The sequence below is a fragment of the Pogona vitticeps genome, chromosome 3, assembly GCF_051106095.1.
Source record: "Pogona vitticeps strain Pit_001003342236 chromosome 3, PviZW2.1, whole genome shotgun sequence".
NCBI classification, from domain to species: Eukaryota; Metazoa; Chordata; class Lepidosauria; order Squamata; family Agamidae; genus Pogona; species Pogona vitticeps.
This window is the reverse complement of record NC_135785.1, coordinates 65,845,687-65,873,249: the sequence shown is the minus strand read 5'-3', so window position 1 is coordinate 65,873,249 and position 27,563 is coordinate 65,845,687. Positions and strand designations below refer to the sequence as shown.

Sequence of the window (27,563 nt, the reverse complement as noted above, 5' to 3'; positions counted from 1 at the left end):
GTTAATAAGTCAACATTGGCATTTGCTGTCTCCTATTATGTCCACTTTTTAGGCCATTTTTTAAAAAATATATGGTTGAAAAGGTAACAGTTCGGGTTGGCACTTGTGGCCATAAATCATAACCTCCCAAAGTTGAGGAACTCCCACCACATCAGTGATTGATGCTTTTTCTTTTAACTGTGTTTCTGTATATCAACTGTGCATACATCAACTGTGCATATGTAGGTGATGTCAGTGTCCAAAAAGAATAGCAGACCACAGTTCAGATTTGTCTGTCTGTATCTATACTTTATATGTAAAACACCTTATGTGTATGCTGTCTCTCGCATTCTCTCTTTCCCTTTCTCTTAAAGAGACAAAAAGGTCACACAAGCATGGCCAAAAACATAGTGTAAGGGGAGAAAATATTCTTTTTTTGGGTGGGGGAGAATCAACCAGTATGTTTTGCTTTCTGGCCTTGACTGATTGTGAGATTTTTAGGACAGTGAATATTGCTTTTCATTCTGTCCAGTCCTGTTCTTAAAGAGTACGTCTCACTGAGTACTCTGGAGCTTACTGCCAAGCAAGTATGTATGTATGGAATTGTGGACAGCTGGAGATTGGCTGGACATTAATGGTGATGGTCCTTCTGCAATGTGTGGAACAAATGACTGGAGGCATTTATTTCTTGATGTTTTCCTTGACTCATTCCATTTTTCAGCGGTATCTCTGCATGGACGCAGTGCTTATTCCTGGTTTATGACACACATTTAAAAACGGGTGGCCTAGGCTGACCTAATAGGAAATAAGTTCTTAAGGTACAAGAACCTGAGCAGACATTTTTCCTTCTATGGTATTTGATTATATGCGGGAGAATATCCTGGAGCAGCTCTGCATTTTAATTTGTCTGCATTAAACATTTCTGCCATGACTCTCTTGTAGGGCATCTAGTATCATGCAGAGTCTGTGTGCATTTGCTTGTGTTAAGACTCTTTGCTTCCATTCCTATTGTGGTACAGTGCCAGATGCTGACAGAACTCAAAACATAAACAGCAATTACGGCAAGCAAGAGAAAGAGAGAGAATGCCACTGGTCTCCTTGTGTATTCAAGGCACAGCTCTACACACTACTTTTTTCACCTGTGATGGCTTGAAGGGGCCAGGATTCAATGTACTAAGAAAACACCTGTCCTCTCTGACATCCCATAATCACTGACAGGGTACACTTTAAACAATATCATCTATATGCCATGTTTGGACAACAGAAGTATAGAAAAAAGTATTGTGCATGGCTTGAAATATTCCCTATTAGACACGCGCACCCTAGCCAGAGTCACTCAAAAAAGTAACTTTTCCATGTTTTGGCATGATGACTATTCTACAGCTATAGGAAAAAGCTTGGAAATATTCCTTATTAGATGCACACACACCCCAGTCCAAGTCACTCAAAAAAGTAATTTTTCCAAGTTTTGGCATGGTGACTATCCTACAGCTATAGGAAAAGGATTTGCTCCTTTGACATACTGTCCATTACTACTGTGAAATTGTTTTCCACAATAGGCAGCCGGGCAACTAGAACCATCTCATTTAGGGTTTTGTTGTTGTTGTGTTTTTTTTTCAAAGAAAAAAGAACGAGATATAATGAAGAGAAAAATAGTAATGAGATATATTTCAGGGCTTGTGATTATTTAGAAAGAACAATTTTCAAGGTGCTGTAGCAGTGTAAAAAAAGTGCAGAAGTGGACAGAGTGGGGTGGGGAGGGAAAGGCCTGCAAATAAGATAGGAACAGGATGCATATCTAGGAAAGGTGAAGCACAGGAGGGAATGTTAATGTTGGATAATTTCCTCTAGACAATTGAAGCTGTAATTCAGTGCATTTTTTTCATAGAAGAAAATCCCACTGAAAACAGCAAAGAGTCATAAGAAGATGATGGAAATACTGTATATTAGTGTTTAGTTTTTAATTTTTTATTATTCATTGTCTGTCTATCTAACTGACTGTACATTTTAACTGGAAGCTTAAGGACTCACAGTCACAATCATGGCAGTTCTGAATAAAGACAAGAAGAGCTTGACTCATATTAAACTCTGTACAAATCACATATTTTCCTTCAATGCTCTAGTTTCTCACATGGTTATCGAGGAAGTCAGCTGCATACAGAACCACCTTGAAATTGAAAAGACATGTCGTGAAAGTGCAGAAGCTCTTGCCACTAAGGTAAGTTTGACTTTTCCCTATTCGGAGTGCTAAGTGTCAAGGCACAATATTTTTCAGGATTCTAAATGGCTGCTTCATCATGGGTGGCTACAAGACAAGCGTGCCAGTCCTTTCCAGACCACCTGGTTTGCCTATGAGGCTGGCATAGGGGATTGGGGCTGCAATCCTGTGCCTACTTGTAGCTGTGCTCCACTGAATCAATGCAAGGACATTTTCTTCTAAGTAATTGTGTGCCAGATTCTGCAGTTAATCTCTTCCTGGGTACTCAGTGGGAAACTTCCATTGAACTGCAATGGATTTCTTTCAGGTCAAGGTAAAGGAAAAGGTTCCCCTTGACAATTAGTCCAGTCATGTCCGACTCTAGGGGGCGGTGCTCATCTCTGTTTCCAACCCATAGAGCTAGTGTTTTGTCCGTGGACAATCCTCCATGGTCACGTGGCCAGCGTGACTAGGCAGGGAACGCCGTTTACCTTCCCACCGAGGTGATACCTATTTATCTACTCACATTTTTGCATTTTGCATGCTTTTGAACTGCTAGGTTGGCAGGAGCTGGGACAAGCGACGGGGGCTCACTCCATCGCGTGGATTCCAACTTCCGACTGCAGGTCTTCTGACCTTGCAGCCTAGAGGCTTCAGCGGTTTAACCCTCAATGCCACCATGTCCCTGTTACTTCCAAATCATTATACAAAGTGTTGCATTGCATATCTGCAAGCTGAGCAAAACCCTGCCCAGACTGAAGTCTCAGATATGTAGGTGTGATGGCTCTTCACACTTCCCGTTCACTGCTGAAGCCTATAGCCTCAGAGTCAGTGCCTGCTGAATTCATGGCTGAATAGGCCAATGCTGAAAAAAGAGTAAGCCACCAGTCCATTGGGCTTCTGTATATGAAATAAGATGCAGCACCATATTTGCCTTAGAAAAGTTTACCTTTGCAAATTGGCTTGAATCAAGGATAGCATTTTTTAAAGTATTTCTTTGTTTCAAAAAAACCTGAAGGCTGACGTTAAGAGATTTTATTTTATAAAAAATATGCGGACCGAAAAAATAGATTTGTTCATCTTGGCTTTAAAGCTTTTTAGATTGTGGAAAACCTTATCAATGTTAAACACCCACTGGTTTTCTTATTAAACAATCAAGCTCTCTGTATTTCAATCTATGTGTGTTGTTGTATAAATTCATAAATATTTGCCATGGTTTTCTTATTAAACAATCAAGCTCTCTGTATTTCAATCTATGTGTGTTGTTGTATAAATTCATAAATATTTGCCATGTTATATCTCTTTCTTGTATGTCTGAGGAAATGGATTTGTCCATAAAAGCTCACATTAAAATATAACAGTCAGTCTTTAAGGTGCCACAATGTTTTTGTCTCTTTTTGTTGTTGTTCTTTTATTTTATTTTATTTATTTTGTTTTTGCTTATAATACTTATCATGGAATGTGTACCTCTTTTTAGCTCTCTCTTTTGGGTTAACTGATAAACAAGCTCAGAAATGCCCCTGAGTGTCTGTGACATGAAAGAATAATGAGCATTTCCGTGTCTGAATCAAACGGAAAAGTCAGCCAGAGGATTGCATTTCAGGTGATTGTTTATGAAAGCAGACCACGAAGCAAGCAAAAGGTGACCTGCACTGCTCTGTTGATTGCATCTAGGTTGATGAATTTAGCAAGTGTATAATTTTCTATATTCCATCTCATCAGAAGTGCATTATTGTTATTAAAGAATGTTTTTATCTCTTTGTGAGAGATGTGTGTGCGTGCACAGTTGTGAAAAACACATCTGAAGCACTTCATCATCAGCAAATGGACTGTAGCAATTTCAAACCAAATTTCATTAGCAATGCTGGCTGGTCTGTGTGCATTTGCACATATTTTTCTGCTTCCCGAACTACTTCCTCCACTGTGATAAAAATCCCACCAGCAGGATTTTTTTTCATTTAGATGCATTAGCAATGTACTTTCTGATGGTATTGACTTAATTGTTTGCATAATGATACTACATTAGGATTCATAAGATAGTCAGTCAACATATAAGTAAGAAAATGATTGTAGGGATGGAAGTCATTTTTTGTGTGTAGTGACATGCTCTTGCCAGCTAAGAGACTGCCACATTCTGATTAAGCTGCCCTATCAAAGCTGACTCACCCCTTTAATACACGGTGACCAAGCTAAGCAAAGTTCCTCAACTTTTCTGTGGAAGAATAAAACCACAGGGGGAACTGACAGCACACAGTGATTGGAAGAATCTGCCACTTCCCTAAATTACTACTGAGGATTTGTACTGGAAGACCAGCAGAGCAGCAGGATTGTTGCTCTGTAGCAACATTCTCCATCAGGGTATCTGCCAGACATTTTGGATTACAGCTCCTAAGATCACCCACCCCGCATGTCCATTGGTCATGCTTGCTGGGAATGATGGGCATCGGATGTTGAAAGCTGCTCTGTGATATCTCTTCTAAATAAAAGACAGTGTTATGTGTTTGAGAGCAGTCGGCAGGAGGATCCCAAGATATGAACCCAAGGGAAGAGAGCATTTTAATCTCAGATGCTCGCATCCAAAACCCTGGAGGTTCTATTTTATACAACCTCCCGCAAACAGGGTTGAAGTATTGCCAGAGACAGTTTCTGACTGCTTTATTCTCTTTGGCTCTTTTGGTTCTTTAGCCCAGTGGTTCTCAGTGACAGATACATGTAGGTCTGGTGACACTGATACGTAGTCTTGGTCAGATACAGATGTTTCATAGCAATTACTAGTATTTCACTCTCCCCAATCCCCATTTGTCCCTGAAAATGTGAGGTACTATTTTCAGATCCTTTGAACCAACTGTGACTAGTTGTTATGCTAGTAGTAACTGTGGACACTTCTCCTAATGCTTTGTTCTCTTCTTATGACTTTACTATAAACAGATAGCTATAATAAATGAATGACTGTGAGTTTATAAATATTCTTCTAGTAAAACACAGTTGTATGTATATCACAATGGGACCTGGTTTCTGTGACAGAGGGGTTTCTGAGATTTAAGATACTAAAGCTGAGGAAACACTAGTTGAACCTCCACCTCCCCACCCCGGTTGCCAGTGGAAAGGATATGGTCTACTCTGAGGTATGTCTGACTTCTCTCCATGCTATGGACATGGTCAGAGATTGAGGACACAGTGATGAGGATAATTAAGTCTCCTGCTTCAGACCTAAGATGGGGGTACCCCACCTGACCTCCCTCCAGAGACATCTAGCCCTTCTTCCATCCTCAAATCCGTACTCATCAGTCCAACAGGTTGAAACAAAACTCAGTTTATTGAACTTGGCAGGAGGTGAACAATAACAAGACTTATATTCAGTTCACTTTCCTTGGTTCTAGTTCCCAACAATCATCCTGGACCTTCTGACACAGTCTTCTGTTCTCCTTTATCACCTGGGGCAGAGGGCTCAGTTCCTAAAGAGCACCTGATTCCTTTCACCAAGTCCTTAGATATAACTGTTTGCAAAGTTTTGAACCTGGGATGTCCTCATCTGTAGCTGGCTCCTAGGAGAGAAGATTGATATGTACACATGGACGAGTATGAGGGTGTGTTCCTGACAGTGGTTTAGACTGAGCCCACTGGTGTCTGCAAGTGTGGGTAAATTCTGATTTTTTAAAAAAATTGAAACTAAATGTTGACCCATCCTTTGGCATGGAAGTATACAGTCAGTTTTATTTTGCTCTGATGCTGGTGCATTAAAGAGATAATTAGACAGCCATCTGTCAGATCTGCTTTGATTTGGATTCTAGCACTGAGCAAGGATTTGGACTTGATGGCCTCATAGGCCCCTTCCAACTCCATTACTCTACACGTCTATGATTTTCTGATGCACTCAACTTTTGACACTCTTGGCAATGTGCTGCTGGGCTGGATTTACTGTGGGCAGAGATGATGGAAGTCGAGTAGAGTTCATGGAGTTACTTGGCTGAAGTCATGTGTGCTGCTGATAGAACCATGTCCTATGTACGTTTCCCCCACCCACCTACCCCCATAAATCATCCTTCCTGTGCTTCATGATACAGTAACATCCAGTACTCAGTTAGGGTAGCCTGGAGTGATATAATTAGCATTCTCAAGAATGGTGTGAAATTTTTCATACATTTTGCTTTTTGCCTTCCCCGATCCCATAATTTGCTCTTTGGTGATGTTCTGACATATGTCGTTGTTGTTTAGTCCTGTCTGACTCTTCGTGACCCCATGGACCAGAGCACGCCAGGCTCCCCTATCCTCCACTGCCTCCCATAGGCACCCTGAATTCTTATGCATTATCAAATACAAAATAATCTTTGGGTATGAAAGGTGAAAAGGCAGATATGTGTAGTCCTTTACTTTACAGACTCTCTTCCTATCAAGTTTCTATACTTCCCTCCATCTTGCATAGCTCGTGGAGCTGGCCTGTTCCAACTTCAGTACATTTTCTTATACTGTAGTTAGACTTTTAGAAAATCCAGTTTGTTAATAGGATAAAATAAAATGACTCAAAATCATGACTGTTAAAAAAAGACATCAAGTGTCTAAATAACAAGTTGCCAAATAAGAAGATACAAAACAGATACGTCTGGAAATAATTGATATGTATCAGAGCAGAAGCTTGGTACAAAGAGGGGTATCAGTTGGAAGGAGGACTGAAAAAAATAGACCATTATGGCTGTTTGCAAAAGTTGTGAAGGGAAACCATACAGAACGAGTCATGAGCTTTAAGATTTCTTAAATTCATTGTGTTGATTTTTCCATCCATGCTGCAGCCCGGAGCTGCACTCTCCATTTCTTTGGTGACATATTGTTGCCACACTTCCACCTGTGTGCTGTTTCAAGGTGTGCTGCCAAACATATACACAAAATCAGCTGTTTGTGCTTTAAGTTTCTATTGGCATCCAAGCAAATGGGAAAAAAGACCAAGGGAAGAGAAGAGATGGACAAGTTGTTCAATAATCTTTTCCATCTTCAAAAAGACTTTTACCCAGAATGGGGAAATTACTGAGCAACTCCACCACATATAAAGTAAAGCAAAATGTGCTACTTATATATTACACCATTGTGCTTAAAGCACTTTCTATGCAGTTTACAATTTAACTATGCACTCTACACATCTCTCCCCCCCAGTGTGCTGGGTACCAAAGACCTTGGAAGGATGGAAAGCTGCGTCAACCTTGAGAAGGCTACCTGGGTCTATTGGGATTGAATTTAGGAAATGAATGGTAGCTTGACTGCCATACTGCAAGTTAAACACTGCACCACAATGCCAAGAGCCAGACACACAACAATTTCTCCAGCACTTTGCATCTAGAGTTTTGTTCATTTAGCTAATTTTAAAAAGGCTGAAACACTCCTCCAACTTTCCGTTATGTTTTCTTATATTTGTAGAGATGGACATCTGAAGGTGGACATTTTTCTACAAATGCCATCATGGATCAAAAAGTCAAGAACTTTTCCCCAAACAATTTTGAACTGCTTTTATATGTCGCACTGATTTATTAATCAGGCTTAAGTCTTCGAGATCATTATTGCCCATAAACAAGAGATAATATAGAGAGGGAGCCAAGAATGAGGAAAAATATATTCATTTCCCCTCTCAACTAGAGAACTGGAAATATGCCTGATACTCCAAGTTCCATGAAGTTAACAATGTCCTAATGTGTAAGATTTGGTATGTAGTGGATCAATGAGCTGTAAATTGCAAAATAGCACAGAGACAGGGCATGTTGAAGGATTCTGACATCGACATGCAAATGATTAGTGTAACATTGTGAGTTTCTGCTTTATTATTATTGGATATTTAAATGTGAGTCTGTACTTACAAAGCTTTTAGCTCTGCCAGTCTTGAATAAGGATGCCTACATTAAAGCAACAGCCTTCTGTTAATGTCAGTGTACTTTTCAACAACCCTAGTGGAACCAATGGGGGAACGGAGAGTGTTCTGATATGCTTGATGGTAATTGTCTAGTGAACAGTCTTGCTGTTCTGTTTCTTGTTGCACTGACCTCCTTTCAAAATTGATTTTTTCCAGCCCTTTCTTTTTCTCCTTGCCCTGCTTTGCACAAAACTTTTCTTCCCTTGTAGATAAAATAAAATAAATTCTTTGAGGTACAGAGACTGAGTGCAGCTTTATCTAGTAAGCAAAGTAAAGAGGAATCTAATGGTTGTTGTGGGTTCAGAACACGGCCAAAGAGCCCAAAAACCCCACAACAACCATTAGATCCCGGCTGTGAAAGCCTTCGCAAATAAATTAAAGAGGAATCTAATTTTAAAACAAGATGCCAACCAGTTTTCAAACAGGGGACTGGCTAGGGACTAAAGTTTTTAACTTTCAGCTCCGCTGTGACTCATCCTTCTTGAGTCCTGTTGCTTAATTTCAATAACCTTCACTGCCAGTGTCTTTTTTATTTCAAATCTCCGTAACAACAAGAATAAAGGCATAATTAAAATGGAATGCAGCAAGGGCAAGCAAATATCTTTTTTCCCCCTTCTTAATGCTAGGGTTGGACAATTGACGGAGATTTGAGGGCTGCCAGCATCTACCTTTCAACATGGAAAAGCCACAAACATTCCTGCACTCCACCTACTACCAAAATATATTTTCTTTTAAAACTGCTGTTTAAAAAACCTGAAAAAGTCCCATCACATCCTCTACTACAGTGGTTGCCAACCTTGGGCTTCCAGATGTTCTTGGACTTCAACTCCCAGAAATCCTGGCCAGGAGAGGCGGTGGTGAAGTCTTCTGGGAGGTGTAGTCCAAGAATATCTGGAGGCCAAAGTTGGAGACCATAGCTCTAGTGCCCAAATTTTTTTTATTTCAGGTTGAAGAACACAGAATGGGGGTGGGCCCCAAAACATGGCAGAATTGTTAATACATCTGTAGAGAGCACAACAGGATTAACTGGGATATGGTGAACACTGGGGGGGCATTTGGACCCTAGGGGGATCATATGCGACTCCCAGGCTGAATTCTACCCATCCTTGTTGGCTGTTCTCTGTTGTCATCAGAGCTTGGAAATGGTACCTTTTCACAGAATATCCCGGCCATCGGGGAGTTCTAATCTTTAAAAAATGACTTTTTGAAGCTCTGGACATAGAGCTGTAGCCCATGTGACTTCATTTCAGAATATTTAAAATGTCATATTATTATCAGTGCTTATAATGGATTAATTTTCAATTAATGACAGTTTTGCTTCTTCTGACATGTTGGAGAATCGAGGCAGAGAATCAGAACCATCAGTTGGTGGACTAAAAATCCCATAATCTACAGCCATTGGCCTTCTAATTGGTACTGATGGGGATTACAGTCAAACTGCATCAAGAAGGCCAAAGGTTCCCTGGCCCTGTCTTAGATTTTCATTTAGCTGTAGTGATAGCATTGAGAAGAAATAAGCATGTGGTTCAAATAGGCATTACATCTCCAATAGTGATTGAATGATGGGAGGGGGTTGCCCTACCTCTCTCTCGTGTACTGATATCAAAGTTCCCTTTGTTTTGTTACTTGACTACTAAGTAATGGTCTTTTAGAATAACAATAGGAATCAACATGTTTTCTTTAACAGTCTTCTGGTGTTGATGAGAGGGATTTGGATTCTGGGACCACTTGCTATGCTTCCTGGAAGATGAATTGCTGGCAAGTGATGGGGTGTACCTCACAAGGAGTGGGAAAATGTGTTTGGCTACATCATGAAGAATTTCATTACAAGAAGCTTTAAATTGAATTGGGAGACAGAGAGACGAGGAAAAACTCATAGGAAAAGATAGGTGAAGCCTGTCTTTATGAAATAGAGCAAGCAGCTATAATGAGCAAGCAGCACAAATAACAGTTTCATTACAATGTACAAAGGAAAGCAGGCTACAAATCACACAATCTCTTGTGTGTGTATATATGAATGCTAGGAGTATGGAAAACAAAACAAGAAGAACTTGAAACCTTACTTCAGGAAGGTAAATATAGGGATAACTGAAACTTGGTGGAAGGCTAAACTAAATGAGAGGGCGTATACTGTATATTTTAAAGCTTCCTTTAAAAAAAGGTGGGTTTCAACAGTTTTTTAAAACTCTGGAGAGAGAAGGCCTGCAAGATCTCCAAGAGGAGCCCATTCCAAAGTGCGAGGGCCACCAACAAGAAGGCCTGAGTTTTAGTTGATACATCTCTTGGCATGGCCAACAGCAACAGCAAGGCTTCAGAAGACTGGGTAAAATTGACAGCATTTTTGTGGGAGAGACACTCCCGACAGATAATGAGGTCTTAAACCATTAAGGGCCATCCTTGACTTGATTCTAACCAATAGAGATGACTTGGTACAAGATGTGATGGTAAGAGGAACTCTTGGGGAAAATGGCCATGTTCTTCCTGAGTTCTTTGTTTTAAAGGAAACAAAAACACATTGTAGTCGCATGTGCTAGGATGTGCATTGAAAGCCTTGCTCCAGATATCACTTTAATATGGCTGTACATCTCCTCTGACCAGGAACCTAATTCTGTCTGGATTCCTGATCAGAAGAATCATAGGAACTGAGCTCAGACCGATGTGGTTACACAGCCCACTTCAGACTTTTGTGCTCCGTGATGAGGGTGAAGGGGGTTTAACAGTGTTTCAGTTTGCTTGTATGGATCCTAATGCTGTGTTGCTCAGTCTTGATCCTTGTATTTTGTGAGTTTGTGTCTTTTGATGACATTTGCTTGTGGATAATTTTCTGCTGGTCGGTCTACTCTCTCCATGCCCTGTGGACAGTAACACAAGGAGGGAAAGGAGGAGAGAGGGAAGTAGAAGTGGAGATAGTGGAAAAGATGGTCAAAGGGGGTGCAAGCTTTGCTGGGAATGAGACGTGAGGGAACAATGCCGGACATATGTGGGCAAGTGACACAAGAACAACCCAGCAACTATCCAATGTCAGGGCTAAAACTCCCAAGATTTCCTGAATCAACACAGCCACCTGTGCTTCTTTGACTAATAAAACAAATATGGGCATATAAGGACAAAACAAGAGCATCAGATAAAGACTTACATATTCAGTACAAGAAAAGCCTGCCTGAGAGGTGACAGCAGAGGCCATGGAGTCAGGTCAGGTGTAGCGTTGACTGCTTTCTCTTATTCTCATCCACCAAGCTTGACTGACCCTTTAAAAAAATGAAAGACAAATATTGTAAAGGTATTTTTTAGCAGTGACCCTGTTTCTTTTCCTTTTTTAAAAAAAATGTTTGCAGCTGAACAAGGAAAACAAGACCCTGAAAAGAATCAGCATGTTGTATATGGCAAAACTGGGGCCAGATATTATTACTGAAGAAATTAACATTGATGATGAAGAATCATCTACAGATGTGGAAGGCAGCTCTGGTACCTGTGACTCAGTGCAGTACCAGCAGGTGATAAAAGGTGAGCATCGGCCTGGAGTTGAGGATGTAGCTGCCCCTTCCCTTTGTTCTTTTTTCTTTTACTGTACAAGGAACACAAATAAAGAATATCAAATGAAGAATATTAAGCTGCACTGTAATCATCCCCTATAATTACTGGAGGGGGAGATGGATGGAACCTGAGACCCTTATTTATTTAAAATACCTTCTTTGAAGGGTTCCATTGAATCTCAGAACATTTGGCATAAGTTCTGTTGGTTATTTTCAGAATTTCTGAATGTTTGCCAGCTTTGACCTAGTAAATTTCCAATTTAGACAGATAAATCTATAGCTTTAATTGTTATAACTTTATTTTCAGGTTGATTTTACAAAAGATCTTCATAGCAATACTTGAGCAATTTAGCTTCATTTTTTAAAAAATATGCATTTTTAGAAAGAGTTCCAAAGAGAAAATTATTAGGCATGTTTCCTGGCAGCAAATGCTGTGTTGAGATGCAGTTCAAGTCATTTTAAATCAACTATCCAAACAAACTGCACCAGAGCACAGACAGAGTTCTGACTCCTGTTTTCTGAAGATGCCAGCCACAGAGATTGGCAAAACATTAGGAAGAACAATAGTCAGAACACGGCCAAAGAGCCCGAAACACCGATAACAATCATGTTAAAGCCTTTTTTAACAACCTTTCAGAAATTTGCCTCTTTGTTTTCAAACCCACTTCCTTTTTTTCCACTGTTGTCCTGTTGAATACCGCTTATTTCTGAGTAGATCTGTAGATTTTGATTGAGTTTTAATTAATTTGAATCAGATTGGATTAGATTTTTAAAATGATAATTTTTAAATTGTTGCTTGGTTTATTGTTTCTTTCGGATGACATATCTTTCTAGTTTTCCATGCTGATTTGGTGTTATAATAAGTTCATTGGGATTTATGTTAAATGTGTTAACCACCTTGAAAGGGCTATATGGCTTGTGAAGGCAATCTATATGCACTTAAAATAAATAATAGATTGTTGTTGTTGTTGTCACTAAGTGGTTCTGTGAATGTGAAAACCTTGAGCTGTTGCAATATGGCCTACTTTTAGTGACGGCCAAGAATCACTCTAGGCAGTGATCATAAGTTTGTAATTTATGACCTTATGTGGATGGATGGTAGGAGCTTTGTTGTAATAACCCTGCATTTCACCTGCAGGCATGTGAAAACCTGTCAGCCTTGTTTTTGTTGGGTCTTTCTAAGTCCCATCAACATTACTGTTCTATACCTGTTTTGTATTAGATTGCTAGAATGTTTTCCCCTTCCAGAATGGAGATCAGTGCCTCTCTGCAAACCATGTTTGGGCACACTTTTCACATGCATACCTATGTGGTCATGCGTATTTTTTAAATGTACTCCTGGCTTTGTGTTTTTTCTTCTTCTCTGAAACATATTGCAGGCTTCAGAAATATGCCAGTTTCTAAATATCAGACTTGGAAGATGAGAAGCAATAGTTTTCATAGAGGAATAAAAACCAAGAAAATCTCCCTAGATGCAAGGGAGTTTGAATAGAGAAATAGACCCTTTGGAATAGGTCTTTTTTCAGACTGAAAAGAGAAGTCAGCTTTTAAGGTTCAGGATGTCTCTAGAATGAAAATCAAATGAAGACAAAGGACTAGACAAGGCAGAGTAAATGATAAAGCAACCTGTAATGGTATCTGCATGTAAGGCATCTGCATTCTTAATAATTTAAGAATGCATTCATGCCAGATTCGTCACTTTTTTGCCAGCATATTTCTTTTTATCCTTCCTGCCTGTGTTTGTGGTCTCACATGAAAACTGAACCCCCCACCCCACCCTTGAAAATGTAGATCTGCGAGATCAAATGATATCTCTTCAAGAGGAAAAGAAGGCCATTGCCATTGAACTGGAAAACCTGAAGATCAAATTTGTGGAAGCAATTGTAGAAGTGAGTATTGTGGCAGGAAAGCAATGGATTGGTGTGATCGTGGTATGGACTCCTGGTGTCTCCTCCTCAATTTATGGTGGTTTACTGGGCAAAAATTTGAATGTTGCTTGGTTTTAGCAGAATTCTAGGCTGCTTTTAAAAATATATTAGGGTGAGGCACTTTCTGTAGTCTGGTTCTTTCCTTTTCAGTAATTATCTGCTGGCATTTAAGCAAGAGATACAGTAAACAGTACATCGGCCTCCAGTACATTCTCTGTCACATGCAGGGTTGTGCAGAGGGATTTCTTTAAAAATTGGGAGAGGAAATACATTGCAGTAAGGTATTTTCAAAGATGAACATCAGAGTATCGTTTTGCATGAACAGTGTTTGTTGGCCTCCATAATTAATCAGTGGAGAAAGCATTAGTAGTAAAATAAGAATATTTTTGTTTTGCAGAGCTGAAAAGGAGCATTTTTTACCTATGTAAGGCCTAGCAAAACTGCAGACAGATTGCTAGCTATATATCAGTGAGTCCTCTGGTCTCTACTCACATATTCCACAAAGTATAATGCTTATCCTGTGTATGGAAGATCTGTGTGTAGCAATCTATATGTTGCCATTGCTTAACTCCTGGGTGTTGTTAAATAAAGCGAAGATGTGCAAATAAAGCTCTCTTGATATTTTTGACATATATTTCCCATCAGCTCTAGCCAGCATAGCCAACAGTGAGGATTTATAGGGATTGTGCTCTTAAAATAGCAAGACAGTCACTTTCCCCACTCCTGAATTAACGTGTTATGTTTCACTGGAACGCTGGTTAGAATCCTGAGCAAATATATTAGGGAAGTAATTTGTGCTTGAAATCAGTGTGAAATGTTCCAATAATTTTTCTTTGGCTTCCAAAGTTAGCAAGGAAATGAATGATCTATAGTATCAAGAGACTTCCTACAGACCAGTAGCATGTCAGCAAGAACCAGTAGCATGTCCCAGTTATCCATATTGGATAACTTTCACACATTTGGAGTGTGGAAGTACAACTTCTAATGAAAAATGAGAGCTTACATATTGAATTGGAAATTGGTGGGATACTCTTTCCCTATCCAGAGTTGCAGCCAAATTGCTTGCATTAAGGATGCAATCCTATGTTGGGAAGTAGGATGTGATCACATGGGACATAACTTTCATTTTGGGCAGCTTGTGGCACAGTTTGGCTTGAGCTATTTCCCAGCAGTCACGGGACATGGGCAATAGCACTTCAGTCCGACCCTTCTCTTTGCCCAGGTTGGACCTCCTTGGTTCAGCAGCAGGTCTACTCTTTATTGGGGTTGGGTTGGAGCAGTCCCCCAACAGACAAATGGATTGCTTTAAATGAGGTTGCTCCTGACAAAGCACCCCTTTCCAGTGCAATTAGATGCAATCATTTCTCGCTGTCTGATTGCACCGTCCCTCCGAACATGGGACTTTTGAGTAGAAATCCATAAGATTGCATTGCACATGTTTTCATTTTGGTCACTGTCTCTGTTATTTGTTTACCTCCTCTTCTTCCAGGTGAATAAAGTGAAAGAAGAAAATACAGTTCTGAAATCAGAAGTTAATCAACAGCAAAAAGTCTTGGAAAAATGTAACCGAAGTATGTACATGTGCTTTGTAGTCCCTTCTCCTCTTTGCCTTCCTAATTCCAGCATTGGGAGAGCTATGTTTTCATAGTACATCCTTTCTAGTAAGACCAAGAACTGAAAACCAAAGTCAAGGTGAAATTATAGTAACATTTCAGAGATTGGGCAGACAGTCCACCTATTTGAGTTTCCATGGAGGTTCTCCTTGAAATGGCACCCTCTTGCTGAAGAATCCTGCTCCCAGTTGCCATTTCTAGATCGACTTATTGTTTGGATGCATACAGACATGCAGACTCACAAATAAAGGACTTGATGATAGTGGTTGAAAGAGGGTAGTGCAATAGTTCTGGTCCATAGAGTAAATACGTGTACTGTAATTGATATGACTGAAACAGAAATGTGTAGTTGTGGATCTGCAGCTTTCATATGAATTCCTGTGGTTATGGTAAAAAAAAAAAGTTGTAGGCCCAAGGCTGTGCAAGAGGTGGTGCCTTCATTTACAGAATGTATAAAAGAGGTTCGCCAAAGTGGCAGAAGCCAACCTGAAAAGATAAAGTACTCTCCTGTGAGGTCTTGAGATTCATCTGCCGTTTTAGATATATGCCTCAGATTGCTTCTCCTGCTCTGTTACAAATGCCATGGGATGCCGCAGGATGATGCAAAGACCTTTTACATAATTAGGATGGTCAACAAATCAGCGTTATACATAGGATTGTTTTTGAGGACAGTTTGAAAACTGCTGTTCGCTCAAAACAGAGTTGCTAGACTGCTATCAGAGTCTTGGCAACAGGTCCATACCTTGTTTGGTTTTGAACACTTTTACTGACTCCCAGTAGAGTCTGTGAGTCATTTGAATGTACCACTGCCTCCTTTTAATGAACTCAGGTACCTGTTGGATCATTTTCTCCCATAAATATCTGCCTGACCCCATACTTGTCAAGGTGGCACTCTGTTTTAGGAATGGAAGCTCATCCCCGGTCATATTTTTTTTCTGGCACCAGAATGCAACCTTGGACGGGTGCAATATGCACTATCCAAGATGGCTGAAGGCTGGGTTGACAGTAGGACAAGTGAGGCTGTGTTGAATTCAAGCACCTCCCAGTCTTGGAATCTTGGAAATTATTTAGCACTGTGCTGGCATAAAGGCTGTGAGTCTGGGCTGAGAGGGTTTTAATCTGGCCTAACTCAGTTCTGGCCACACTCCTTCTCCAAACCCTTTTTGGCTCTTCTGATAGTTGTTCTCAACTAGCATGGGAGTTGTTCCAGAAGATCTGAGGAAAGCCAGCATGAGAAAGCTGTGCCAGTACAAGGAGAGTGATACCAATACAAGAGATTTCTGTCCATTCCAGACCCATTACAAGTGTATCCCATGAAATTCCTGGATCTCAGTTTGGATTGCACTACTCCCCAGCATTTTAACTTTCTAAACAGGTGGAGAAGTAGTTTTATTTATGCCATGCATTATACAATTTTTATTCCTGCTGCAGTTTTTCTGTGCTTTCTTTGATACTACTGTGTTTTCATGTTATTTCTGTGGCTTCCTGAGGAATTGTCGTGTTTGAGGGCATGGGAGATTAAATTTAGTAAATAAATAATATATATACTGTTGCAATCTGTGGCATTGCCAGGTCTGAATCATGTCAGAAACAGAAGAATGTGCTTCTTTTTTCCCCTGACCTGTTCACCAAACATGGACCCAAATGTAGTATGGCAGCTGTTCAGAGCTGCCAGTGTTCTTCCACCCCCCCCCCCAAAAAAGAATAGTTGACATAAGCAAAGTAGAGCTTGCCTCCTTAGAATCTACTGCACAGTGACACTGTCACTCCCCTTTCCCCAGTGCGGTAGGAACAGGAATTCACCAGGCTCAGGTGAGTGCAAAACCTATGGTAAGTGTGAGGGATGTTTGGGCCTCCAGATGCTTGGACTGCAGTTCCCATAATTCCTTGCCATTGGCTATGCTGGAGGGCATTGATGTCCAAGACATCTGGAAGGCCCAAGGTTGCCCAAACCTGTCCTACAGAAACCAGTGTATTAAAAAGGTAGGGATTTGCACGATTGCACTGTTGATTCGTCTTCTGGAAGTTATGTATAATTTCCTTTTTCTGAGATTAGGCAGAGGAGCATGGAAGGCCAAAGCTTCCAATGCAGATCCTGCAGTGCCAGAATATGACAGGGTTTTGGAGAGGACTGGAGTTTGGAGTGGATCTTGACTCTTGCTTTCCAATATTTTGCTGGTATTCCAATACTTTCTTATTTTAAAGAATAGTTACCATGCCCAGCACATTCAATTTTCCTCCTAACCATGATTCTTTTACTGTATAAATGGCAAGCTGGGTATAGGACAGATTTTAGGAATCGTTAGATTGTATTTGCAAAAGATCTTTTATAGGGTAATTTGAGTGTCTTTGTTCTGTCTGGTGAGTGAATGCTTTCAAAAGAACGCTAGATACTTCTGACTATAGATTTATTTATTATTTATTAATTTATTGGACATTTTGTCTCCTTTTTGTGCAAACTGATTCCTAGAGCATGAAATATGTGAGGAGATCAGGGCTTGCAAGCACTCATTAAGGCAGTTCAAAGGGTTTATTTTTACCTGTTGCGGATCCTAATTAAGGTGCAATACAAAAGAGAGTACACAATTCCTGTGTATATTCTGGCTAATATTTCCTAATAATGTTTGTCCCGATTTCATGAACTGGTAGTTCAGACATTTTTTTGTACAATGGTGTTTTGGAGCTCAGATGATTATATTGATACTTTTCAGTAATGGGGAAACCTATTTTCCTTAAGGTACAGGTTGGGTAATTCCCTGTCACTTAACAGGTTATATCTATTGATAGCTAGCGCATCTGGGGGGGGGGGGAATCCATATTTGCCTCCTCCCCACTGCATGGTGCACTCTATAATGCCATAGTACTATGATAAATTGAAATAATTTACCCTGGCTCCTTGGGGTACACACTAAATCAGAAAAAGGGTAGACAGGTGTCCACATTCACTTCAGTAATCTTGTAGGTGTTTAAAGAATGTAAAGCTAGCCGAAACATTAGCGTATTTGGGGCTTCATCCAAGAAATACAGCAATGATGACTACAGGGCTCCTACTCAAGGGCTCCTACTCAAGATCATTTAGCACATATTTGTTGGCTCTTGATGTCCTTTGACTGTCCAGCCTAAGTGGCTAGAAAAGTAAAAGAATAGATTCCTCTCCCCCATTCTTATCAATGCATACTTACGGGTGAAGTGGAAAACCTAATCTGCATTCATCTTTATGGATAATGAGCACTTCAGGTTGCTTAAATGAAAGTCCAAGGCCATGGCCTTGTTTGTATATTGCTATGTGAACTGAGCTAGGACATAAACACTCTTACTGATTTCAGGGCGATTATAACTCCTGTAGTGCTTGGTGTTCAGACAGACAGACAGATAGACAGACAGACAAGAGTATGTGTTCTACGTCAATATGAGATTTGGGATAAACCAATGCTAACTCCAAGAAAACCTGGTTCTTCCTGCCAGAATGAGAATTAAGATCGATTTTATAGATCAACTATGCAAAGCTGCTTTAGTTGACCATGAGTTAATCTTCGTTACATCACTGAAACAAAAACACAGAGCCTCCCTCCATCTCAGAAAATGACAAAAAAGCATTTGATGCATTGTTGTTGAAGAAAAAAATAAGGATGAACACAAGCATATCTATAAAATAGAACAATCTTTAATTTTTAAAAATGTAAAAATTATATAATAGAGATCATATATAATTTTCAGTTCAGTTTGAATTTTTTTTAAAAAAATTAGGACTGCACACTCTTTCCAAAGCAATTGAAAACCATCTCAAGATTATATTTCAACATAATTTTCCTGTTTCTCACAATTTACAGATCATGGTTTACTTCTTGATCTCCTTTCCCAGCACTGCAGCTAACACTGCACTGATTTTTAACGTTTAAAAGACAAGAGAGAGTCCCATCCCTCAATGTGAAGGAGTCATGTTTTTGGATGGTTGTGCATTAGTCAATGCAGTATTGAAGCCATTGGTGATAAGGAAGCCCTTCTACCTAGTTACACTGGTGTAGCACAACTAGTGTAACTTTTGGAAGTGAATTGCCCCAAGTTATGAAATCACTGTACACATTATTAGTTGTATGCCGAGTTGTATGGCTCAGTGTGCAAATGGCTATGAATGATTTTTTTAAAAAAAACTTTGGCAATTTATCTCCAAAAGTTATGAAATATATATATGAACAAAGATTTTGGCCATAGAGTCTGTTTTAGAGTTGAAATAGACACCAGGAGTCATCTTGCACAGTCCCCTTCCCCTGCAGAAACCACAAGAGGATCATCTCTCTCAAATTCTTACAGGTGTACAAAGCCATCATTTGTTATAATCCTGTTTTGTGGTATGATAAAACGTGTTGTTTTACTTTCCTTTCCTAATCTCTTATTATTCATCCTTGTGTGTCGCTCTGTGTGTTGTGTTGTGGTGTGTTTTGTTGTGTTTTCTCTTTTGCTTTAAATAGTGTCTGTACTGGCAGTAGAAGAATATGAAGAACTACAGGTCAACTTTGAACTGGAGCAAAACTTGCGGAAGAGAGCAGAGTCCTTTGCACAAGAGGTATGTGAGTCAGATTATACAATTCATGCAGCAGACAAAAATGATCTAAAGGAAGGATGGTTTTTCCACCATGGTTGAGATATCGCTTCTCTTTCCAGTGTTGCCATAGAATTTTAAAATGCATGGTACATGAACTGGCCATTAAATAGTGTGGAGTATGGTGTTTATAATAAACAAATGAAAGGTAAGCTAAAATGGCCTTTCAGCTGGGGAAACTATATTTATAATTATGGCTCCACTCTGCCAGTTTATTCAGGATAATACACTTATTAGAAAATGGAATGTATTGGTACATTGTTAACGAATGATATTTAATTTGATCCAGTTCTCCCAGAGGAAAAAGTCAGAATGCCTCCTGTTTATTTATAAATGCAAAACTGTGCCTGGTAGTCTGTTGGATTTCTCTGCGTGGAAGAGAAATCATGGGTGTGAGCGCAGTCATTTGGTGCATTAGGCAGGCATGCAACCACCACGTCACCAAATAGCTATAGCCACTTCCACGGCTTCCATTTTGCTCATGAACAATCCACCATGATACTAGTTAACCTCTCTAAAACAGGTGTGTTCTTTTATTTTTGTTATTTGGAACACTTTCTCTTTTACTCTACATGACTATGTTTCTGTGACACTGTGGCATCCTTTTCTACAGCATAGAACGTCTGTTTAGGTATCCTTCAAATAAATAAGTAAGTAGTTTCGTGTGTTGGAAGCCAGTCATTTATTCAGTGAGAACAATAACCCCAGAATCAATGCCAAAACTAAGCTCATCAACCTGTACTTCATGGTTTTTGTTTAATGGGTATTCTGTCTCAGGCACACTAATTATGTCCCCTTGTCTCCTCCTGATAAAAGATGTAGTTTGTTCTACGTTGTGTCCATTAAGCTGTTTGTTGTGTTTCACATTTGGCTCTTCTTTGCTGAGGAACTAATTCCAGTGGAGTGAGTATTTTATTGTACTGAAGTGTTAGAGAAAGCGTGAAGTCAGGTGTTGACACAATCAAATATGCGCTTTTCCTACAGGGTCTGGTTGAAGGCCACTAGAAAGATTCTCCACTGTTAGTTATAAATGTCAAAAACTCTCAGGTATTTTGTTATTATTGTTCCCAAAGCTTCACAGTAATTTGGCAACAATATCCTTTATAGGAAATAGATGGGTTTCTGGAGCTGCTTTAATGCTTAAAGCAGCTCCGGAAACCTATCTATTTCCTATAGAGGATATTGTTGCCAAGTTTTTGACAAAGTTTGGGAATGTTACGTTTTTGGATGACGATTCCCAGAATCACATTTCCAATCAATCAATCAATCAATCAGTCAATCAATCAATCAATCAATTTCTCTTCAGAAAGCAGTATATAGATAGCAGCATGAAACAATGGTGGAGGAAATGAGGAATGTATATGATGAGAGTAAGATGGATGGAAATGCAGATGAGGGAATTTACAAAATTTATTATAAAATTAGGATGTTAGATATTTAATCAGATACACAAAATAGGGATGTGGAATATAACATGTGCAGATGCACATGGATATATTATTTCTGTAGTCAGAATTTATATAATAGATTAGCCGGTATGGGAAATACCTCCTCGCCTGTATGTTTTGTTAGTCTTGTATGTTTTGTTAGTTTTATGTGTTATTGGTTTGTAGGTATTTCTGGTTTTTTTTCTTTGCAGGTATGTATGTTATAAAAAACAATAAAATATTTTAAAAATGGTGGAGCTAATGGTATGTGTGCTATTACAACACAGAGGACCACCTATAGAACTTGAGCACTTGAATCTGTAGCTTTACACTAAAATGTGCAAAACCATTTATAGGTAATGGATTCCTGTGTCATCTGACCCACTTTTAGTCTGTAATTATACCCTGCCCCAGTATGCAGAGATGGTTTTGGTGAGGCAAAAAAATGGCTGAACTGCATGTATCCAAGTCAGTGCCTTTGCAGTTTTGTTTTCACACTGCTCTTATCCAAAATGAATGTAATTAGCTATAACTGCTAGATAACTCAATGGTTTAGGTACCTGGCTGCAGAGCCAAAGGCTGGGAGTTCGATTCCCCACTGTGCCTCCTTAGGTGATGATGGTTATTTGAGGATTCAATAGTTTCTGTGTAACATTTTGAGGGTATGCACATTGAACTTTAAGTGAGCTAGGTTAAAAAAAAACTAGCAGAGTACAGCGATATCTAATAAAATCACTTGTCATATCCCAGGGACGTCCTAGGTTGAACAATATTTGTTTTTGCGTTTGTTGGAAGAAAGAAGTACAGTGGGGTCTTGACTTGAGAACTTAATCCGTATTGGAAGGCGGTTCTCAAGTCAAAAAGTTCTCAGGTCAAATCTGCATTTCCCATAGGAATACATTGAAAACCATTTGATCCGTATCTGCTCTTTTCCATCCATAGACGGGAAGCTGCTATTCCGCCTTCGACCACTGGAGGGGGATATTTTGTTTCTTTTTTCCTTAGGTCAAGAAAGGTTCAGGGAAGGCAGGGAAAATACAGTCCAGGCAGTACAGTACCAGGCAGTCTGAAGACTGTCTCCCAATCCACTCTCTAAACGCTGGGAGGAGTGAGGAAGCAGACAGGCACCCTTTTCACTGCCCAACAGTTAACTGAAAGTTCAAATTTTGCACTTTCCCTGCCTCCCACGTGGTTTTTTTCAGTTCTTAACTCAAATCTAAGTATGTAAGTCAAGTCAATATTTTCCTGAGAGAGTGGTTCTTAAGTCAAAATGTTCTTAACTCGGGCCGTTCTTAAGTCAAGACCCCACTGTAGAGAGAAGCCAGCAGGTGTCAGGGTGCTTATGGCATGTGTATTGTAAAATCACTTCCTTATGTGGAACTGTAGTATTGAAGGAAGCAAATGGCTACATTGATAGACTTGAAAATGTGCCAGCAGTGCATGGTGGATTCTGAGAGGACAGATAGGTAAGAAAACCTTGGAAGGATCCCTTCCTCTCCCTCTCATTTCCCTGTGTTTCTCTACATCTGTAAGTAGTAAAGGTTCTGTGCAAAATCAAAATACAACTTACTTTCAAAGTGCAATTACTGTATTTATCTTGGTTACTTAGAATGCCCTTCTCATCATGGGTTCCCAAGCAAGTGCTTGGCAGACATTGTATTTTGAAATCCTGTACTGAACATTTGCATGCAAAAAGGTCAAATACTATTATCCCCTTTTTTTTGTACTAGTACAGAAAAACGCTCATAATTCCCAAGCAGCCATGACCTCCTTGTGTAGGAATTTTGCTCCTCTCATGAGATTGCCTGGTGTTGATTCAGAGATATCAATGGGCTTTATTAAAGATGAGTTCCACAATGACTTCATTTAGATGCATTAATGCCCTTTGGGTTATTTTGTAATAAGTGTTCCATTAATATGTGATGTCTCTCTAAATGGAAAAAAAAATCCACACTTATGGAAAGGTTCTTATGCGTTGACTAGTTTGTGTCTTGGGGGTGGAGGTGGAGAAAGCTGCTCTATAGCAATAATTAATGTAACACCCTTTAGCATCAGCTGTCACATACAGGAATTGGGTGAGGTCAGGGGACAAGTACGTTTGTCTGAAGAATCTTAAATCTGTCACCTGCAAAGGATAATGGAAGTTTTAGCTTATTAGAGGGAAAAGGCCAAGGTAGACCTCCGTTGTAATGGAATCTAATATTTCTAACAATATTCAGAAAATCAAAGGCAAGTCTTCAATAATAAAGGACGCTGTCTGTTTCTCTTCTTACAATAGCCAGTTATAATTCAAACTGTATGGTAGTTCAAATAATCACAGATATGTTTCATAGCTTTTTGGCTAGAGTGATTTCAGGACTGCAGATACATACATATACACAGATACAGGCACACACGTGGGTACACACAAGCGCTTATGCATATTTCATACATACAAGCCTATCCAGGGCTTCAGTGTTAGGTTTGCGTAAATCCATGAGGAACAGATCACAGGAGTTCTACATCCTGCCCTTATTGCCTTGCTCCTGAAAAGGCATCCATTCTAAAGATAGCCTGTTCTGTGCTTGGAGAATCTCTAGCCAGACCCCTTGTAAATCTAGTTCACATGGAGACCCTCCTCCTTGAACTCACTTTTCCACCATTCTGGATTTCCTCTTGAGATTTATCTTTCCACATAAGATGACATTAACCTTATTCTAAATGACACTGGGAGATGTCATCAGTACCGGCGACCTCAACAGTGTTAAAACACCAGGTGATGAGGCGTCTAAAAATAGAGAATGCTGTTGATCACAAACCAATAGATCAAAGTAGTGTGTGAAAGTTGTTTGTGTATATGTTTATATGCATGTCTAAATAAATAAATAAATAAATAAATAAATAAATAAATAAATAAATAAATAAATAAATAAATAAATAGATATCTGATTTCATTTTTAAATTTTTTTTTGGTCTAATAACACACTATTCTGATATAAGGGGTAATAAGAATGTTTCTGTCAACCTGCTGTTGCTATTATTTCTACTGTTAATTTAGCTGGTAAATTAACAACATGAGATCGGGACAATAAATAATGGGGCATTCTGTTTCTAATACAGTAATCCTAAAACACATCTCCACTTTTGATATAGATCAATTTCTCGGTAATTTTTAAATAATTACTTTACTTTTTTCTCTCATAAATAAAAGGATCCATTATGATGCACAATAGGTAGTAGCTGTTCTGTGTCTAGCATATTGATCAAAATTCCCTCACCTTCTAATCTTTTCTGATGAGTCTGTATTAGGCCCAATTTTGCATTTCTTTTTCATTTAAGAAACTATCTTACATTGAGCTACTTGTTGCAAAAACAAAACAAAACACCCTAGTATATGATTTTTGCTGTTACACTTCCCAGATATAGAGCCACCATCTATAAAACACTGCTTAATGTGAAATCTTATTGCAGTATAGTAAAAATCCCCATTATGTGAACTTTATATATAAGCCAAAGAACTTTGCATGCAACTATATACAGACATCTGTAGTCATCTGATTCTACATATGTATGTATTTTCTATGGGCAGTGTATTGAAAATTTATTTGATTCCTTTACTTCACATTTCGACATCTTAAAAATGATTCAGTAATGTCTTTTTTTTTAAAGTGTAAAAATGTTTGTATCTGAAGGGATGCATGAAAATTAGAGATGTAGCCTTTCTTTACCTTCCTTACCTTTTAGGGGGTGTTTTTCTATTCTGGGACTTCCTCTGCTTTACATTCCAGTTCAGTATCTCTGGTATTCCTGTTACAGCTCCCAGAATAGAATGCTACAATTCCAAGAATCTCTTGCCATTAGCAGTGTTGACTGGGGTTTCTGGGAGGTGGTCCAACATCAAATCATAGATGCTTCTTTCTGAACTACTAGCCTACAAAGGAGATAGCAGAAACGCTGTTATGCCTATAGAGTACTCTGATGCTTGCTGACTCTGGCTGTTTTGAAATGGAATTGAATTTCCATATGTACAACTAAGATTAATGCAGTTCAAATAATCTATTGTGCAATTTATCTTATCATTTTCTGTAGATGTTTATTGAACAAAATAAGCTGAAACGGCAAAGCCAACTTCTCCTGCAAAACTCTGGTGCTGACGAACAGCTTATGAAAGCTCTGGATGAAAATGCAAAGCTAAACCAAATTCTGGAGGAAGAGAGGTTACAACACCATCAAAAAGTAAGAATTGTATTCCCAGTGACTATGCTGTCCTTTGTTTGGCTTCCAAACCAACATATGGGGCTAAAGCCAACATTAGTCTTACATAGCACATACTGTACATATTGATCTGAAGTCAGAAAGATATAAATCAGTTGTGCCTAATAAGGCCCTTTTATTTTAGTGGTCCCCCAATGTGAGATTTCACCCACTGTTCAAGATGATGAACATTTGCCTCGTACAATATCAAGGTAGGAAGACACTGCACTGTACAGTACAGAATTAAATAAAAATAGAAAATGGTTGTTCCATTGCTAATGGTGTTTGAACTCATTTGCTTCTCCCCAGCATGTGACCTACAGAACCATACAGTGACTCATCCAGAGTTCAGTAAACCTTCTAATTTAAATGGTGGGAAGTTAAGCACATACAGTACCAAGACATTGGTGGCTCATAAGTTGTCATGCTTGCTTTCTATGACAAACAATTAGGAAAGTTATTTTAAAAATGTAATTCATGATTGTGCTGCTCCATTACCAGCTCTTCAATCTATTGCTGTTGACACTGAAAAAAATAAATCCTGTACATTTTTATTTATTTTTTATGATTTCTTGTTAACCTTATTCAATACATTTCTCAGGGGGTGAATGAAAGCCTTAGGACCTATAGAAAAATGGCATACAAATTCAAAATTCCTGCTTGGAATGCCTAGATGTCCCCTTTCAGTATGACTAAAAAGTAGATACAGTGGACCCTCTACTTACGGAATTAATCTGTATTGGAACAGTGGCTGCAGGTTGAAAAGTCTGTAGGTGGAGTCTCCATTGACCTACAATGCATTGAAAACTGATTAATCCTGTAACCGGCCGTTTTTGTTCCATATGGTTCCATTTTGGTTTTTTTCTGGTCTGTAGGTCGATTCTCTGGCTGCAAGTCGAACCTAAATTTTGTGGCCAGAGAAGTCTGTAACTCGAAAAGTCTGTAAATTGAGCCGTCTGTAAATCGAGGGTCCACTGTAGAAAGCTTATTGTACTCCCTCCCCAAAAAAACACTGGACATCCAGTGGATTCCATTCTTTATGTTAGTTTTGAAAGGTGAATTTGTTACACCTATGTTTGTTTCTTAGGCCACAAAATCTGTTGTTTACAGAACAAGGCTTGGCTGTGAGAACAAAGATCCACGAGAGAGCTCAAATAAGTGTGTTCCACTTTGGATACAGACTGAAAGGCTGTTCTTGAACAAAAATCATGGCACCTATTTTAACTGAAGAGTAGCACCCGTGGTTCTCCCAGAGTAATCAGCTATGCCTGAACATTTCCTCCCATTTTCACAAGGAATAAACAGATTATTGGCAGTCCATCTTTTTCAAAACCAGACTTCAAAAATGTAGCATCAAAATCTCTGCATTCATGTGCCTGCAGTTATAGCACGCATAATCCCCTGCACAGCTGCTGTTTCAGGAAATTACACCCAATAATATAAACAATTCTATATATTAAAATATAGTATTTTTTTGTTTATTTTCTAGTGATAGTCACTGGAAAGCACACCCTTTTGGACATTAACATCTCAGATTAGCATCGAGACCTGTGTTCAATTGCACTGTCTGCAAATCTTTTGAGACTGAATCACATCATGTTCCAAAATGGTGAACTGAGCTCTAAACTGAATTATGTAGCTGGCTTCTAGTAAATACTGCAGATTTCTATTATTAAAAAAAATCTGTGTTACTGGAAGTATTGAACTGTTTGGAATGGAAAGTGAATCATGATTGTTAAGATTAAGCAATGCTAATTCCTCTGTTTTTTTCAGGAATAGCAAAAGGAAGGACATAATTGCTTCTAAAATATATGTACATATGTTTGTTGAGTAATTGCCAGCTTTTAGGAAAGGAGTGCTTTCCAGATTTGTTCAAATTGTTTGTATTAAAGGGCAGAGAGAGGTCTTCATTTTAGTGTATTTCTGCTCTTCAACCCACATATTCTATAATTCACCAATTGCAAACAGCAGGGGTTAGGGAAAGTGTGTTTGTCAATAATAACATAAAATAAGTGATCATTTAATAACTTACATTAGTGGTTCATTGCTTTAAGATGTAAAAAAACTAAGAAAAATAAGCTCTTTTAGGTTTTTAATTTCCTTTAAAATGTAGGTGTTTCACTTCTGAAAATATCTGTGCAAATAATCACTGATAAAATG

General features: G+C 39.0%; 1 protein-coding gene across 1 annotated transcript in view; it reads left to right on the top strand.

Moving 5' to 3' along the window:
- The window catches only part of SHTN1 (shootin 1), a 96,562-nt gene that overhangs the window by 21,387 nt on the left and 47,612 nt on the right, over positions 1-27,563 (top strand). Inside the window, exons 4-9 of the mRNA XM_020779957.3 lie at positions 2,103-2,197; positions 11,405-11,573; positions 13,394-13,491; positions 15,020-15,101; positions 19,613-19,707; positions 25,239-25,385. Coding sequence (XP_020635616.3) covers positions 2,103-2,197; positions 11,405-11,573; positions 13,394-13,491; positions 15,020-15,101; positions 19,613-19,707; positions 25,239-25,385 — 686 coding nt within the window. The remainder of the gene's footprint in view (positions 1-2,102; positions 2,198-11,404; positions 11,574-13,393; positions 13,492-15,019; positions 15,102-19,612; positions 19,708-25,238; positions 25,386-27,563) is intronic.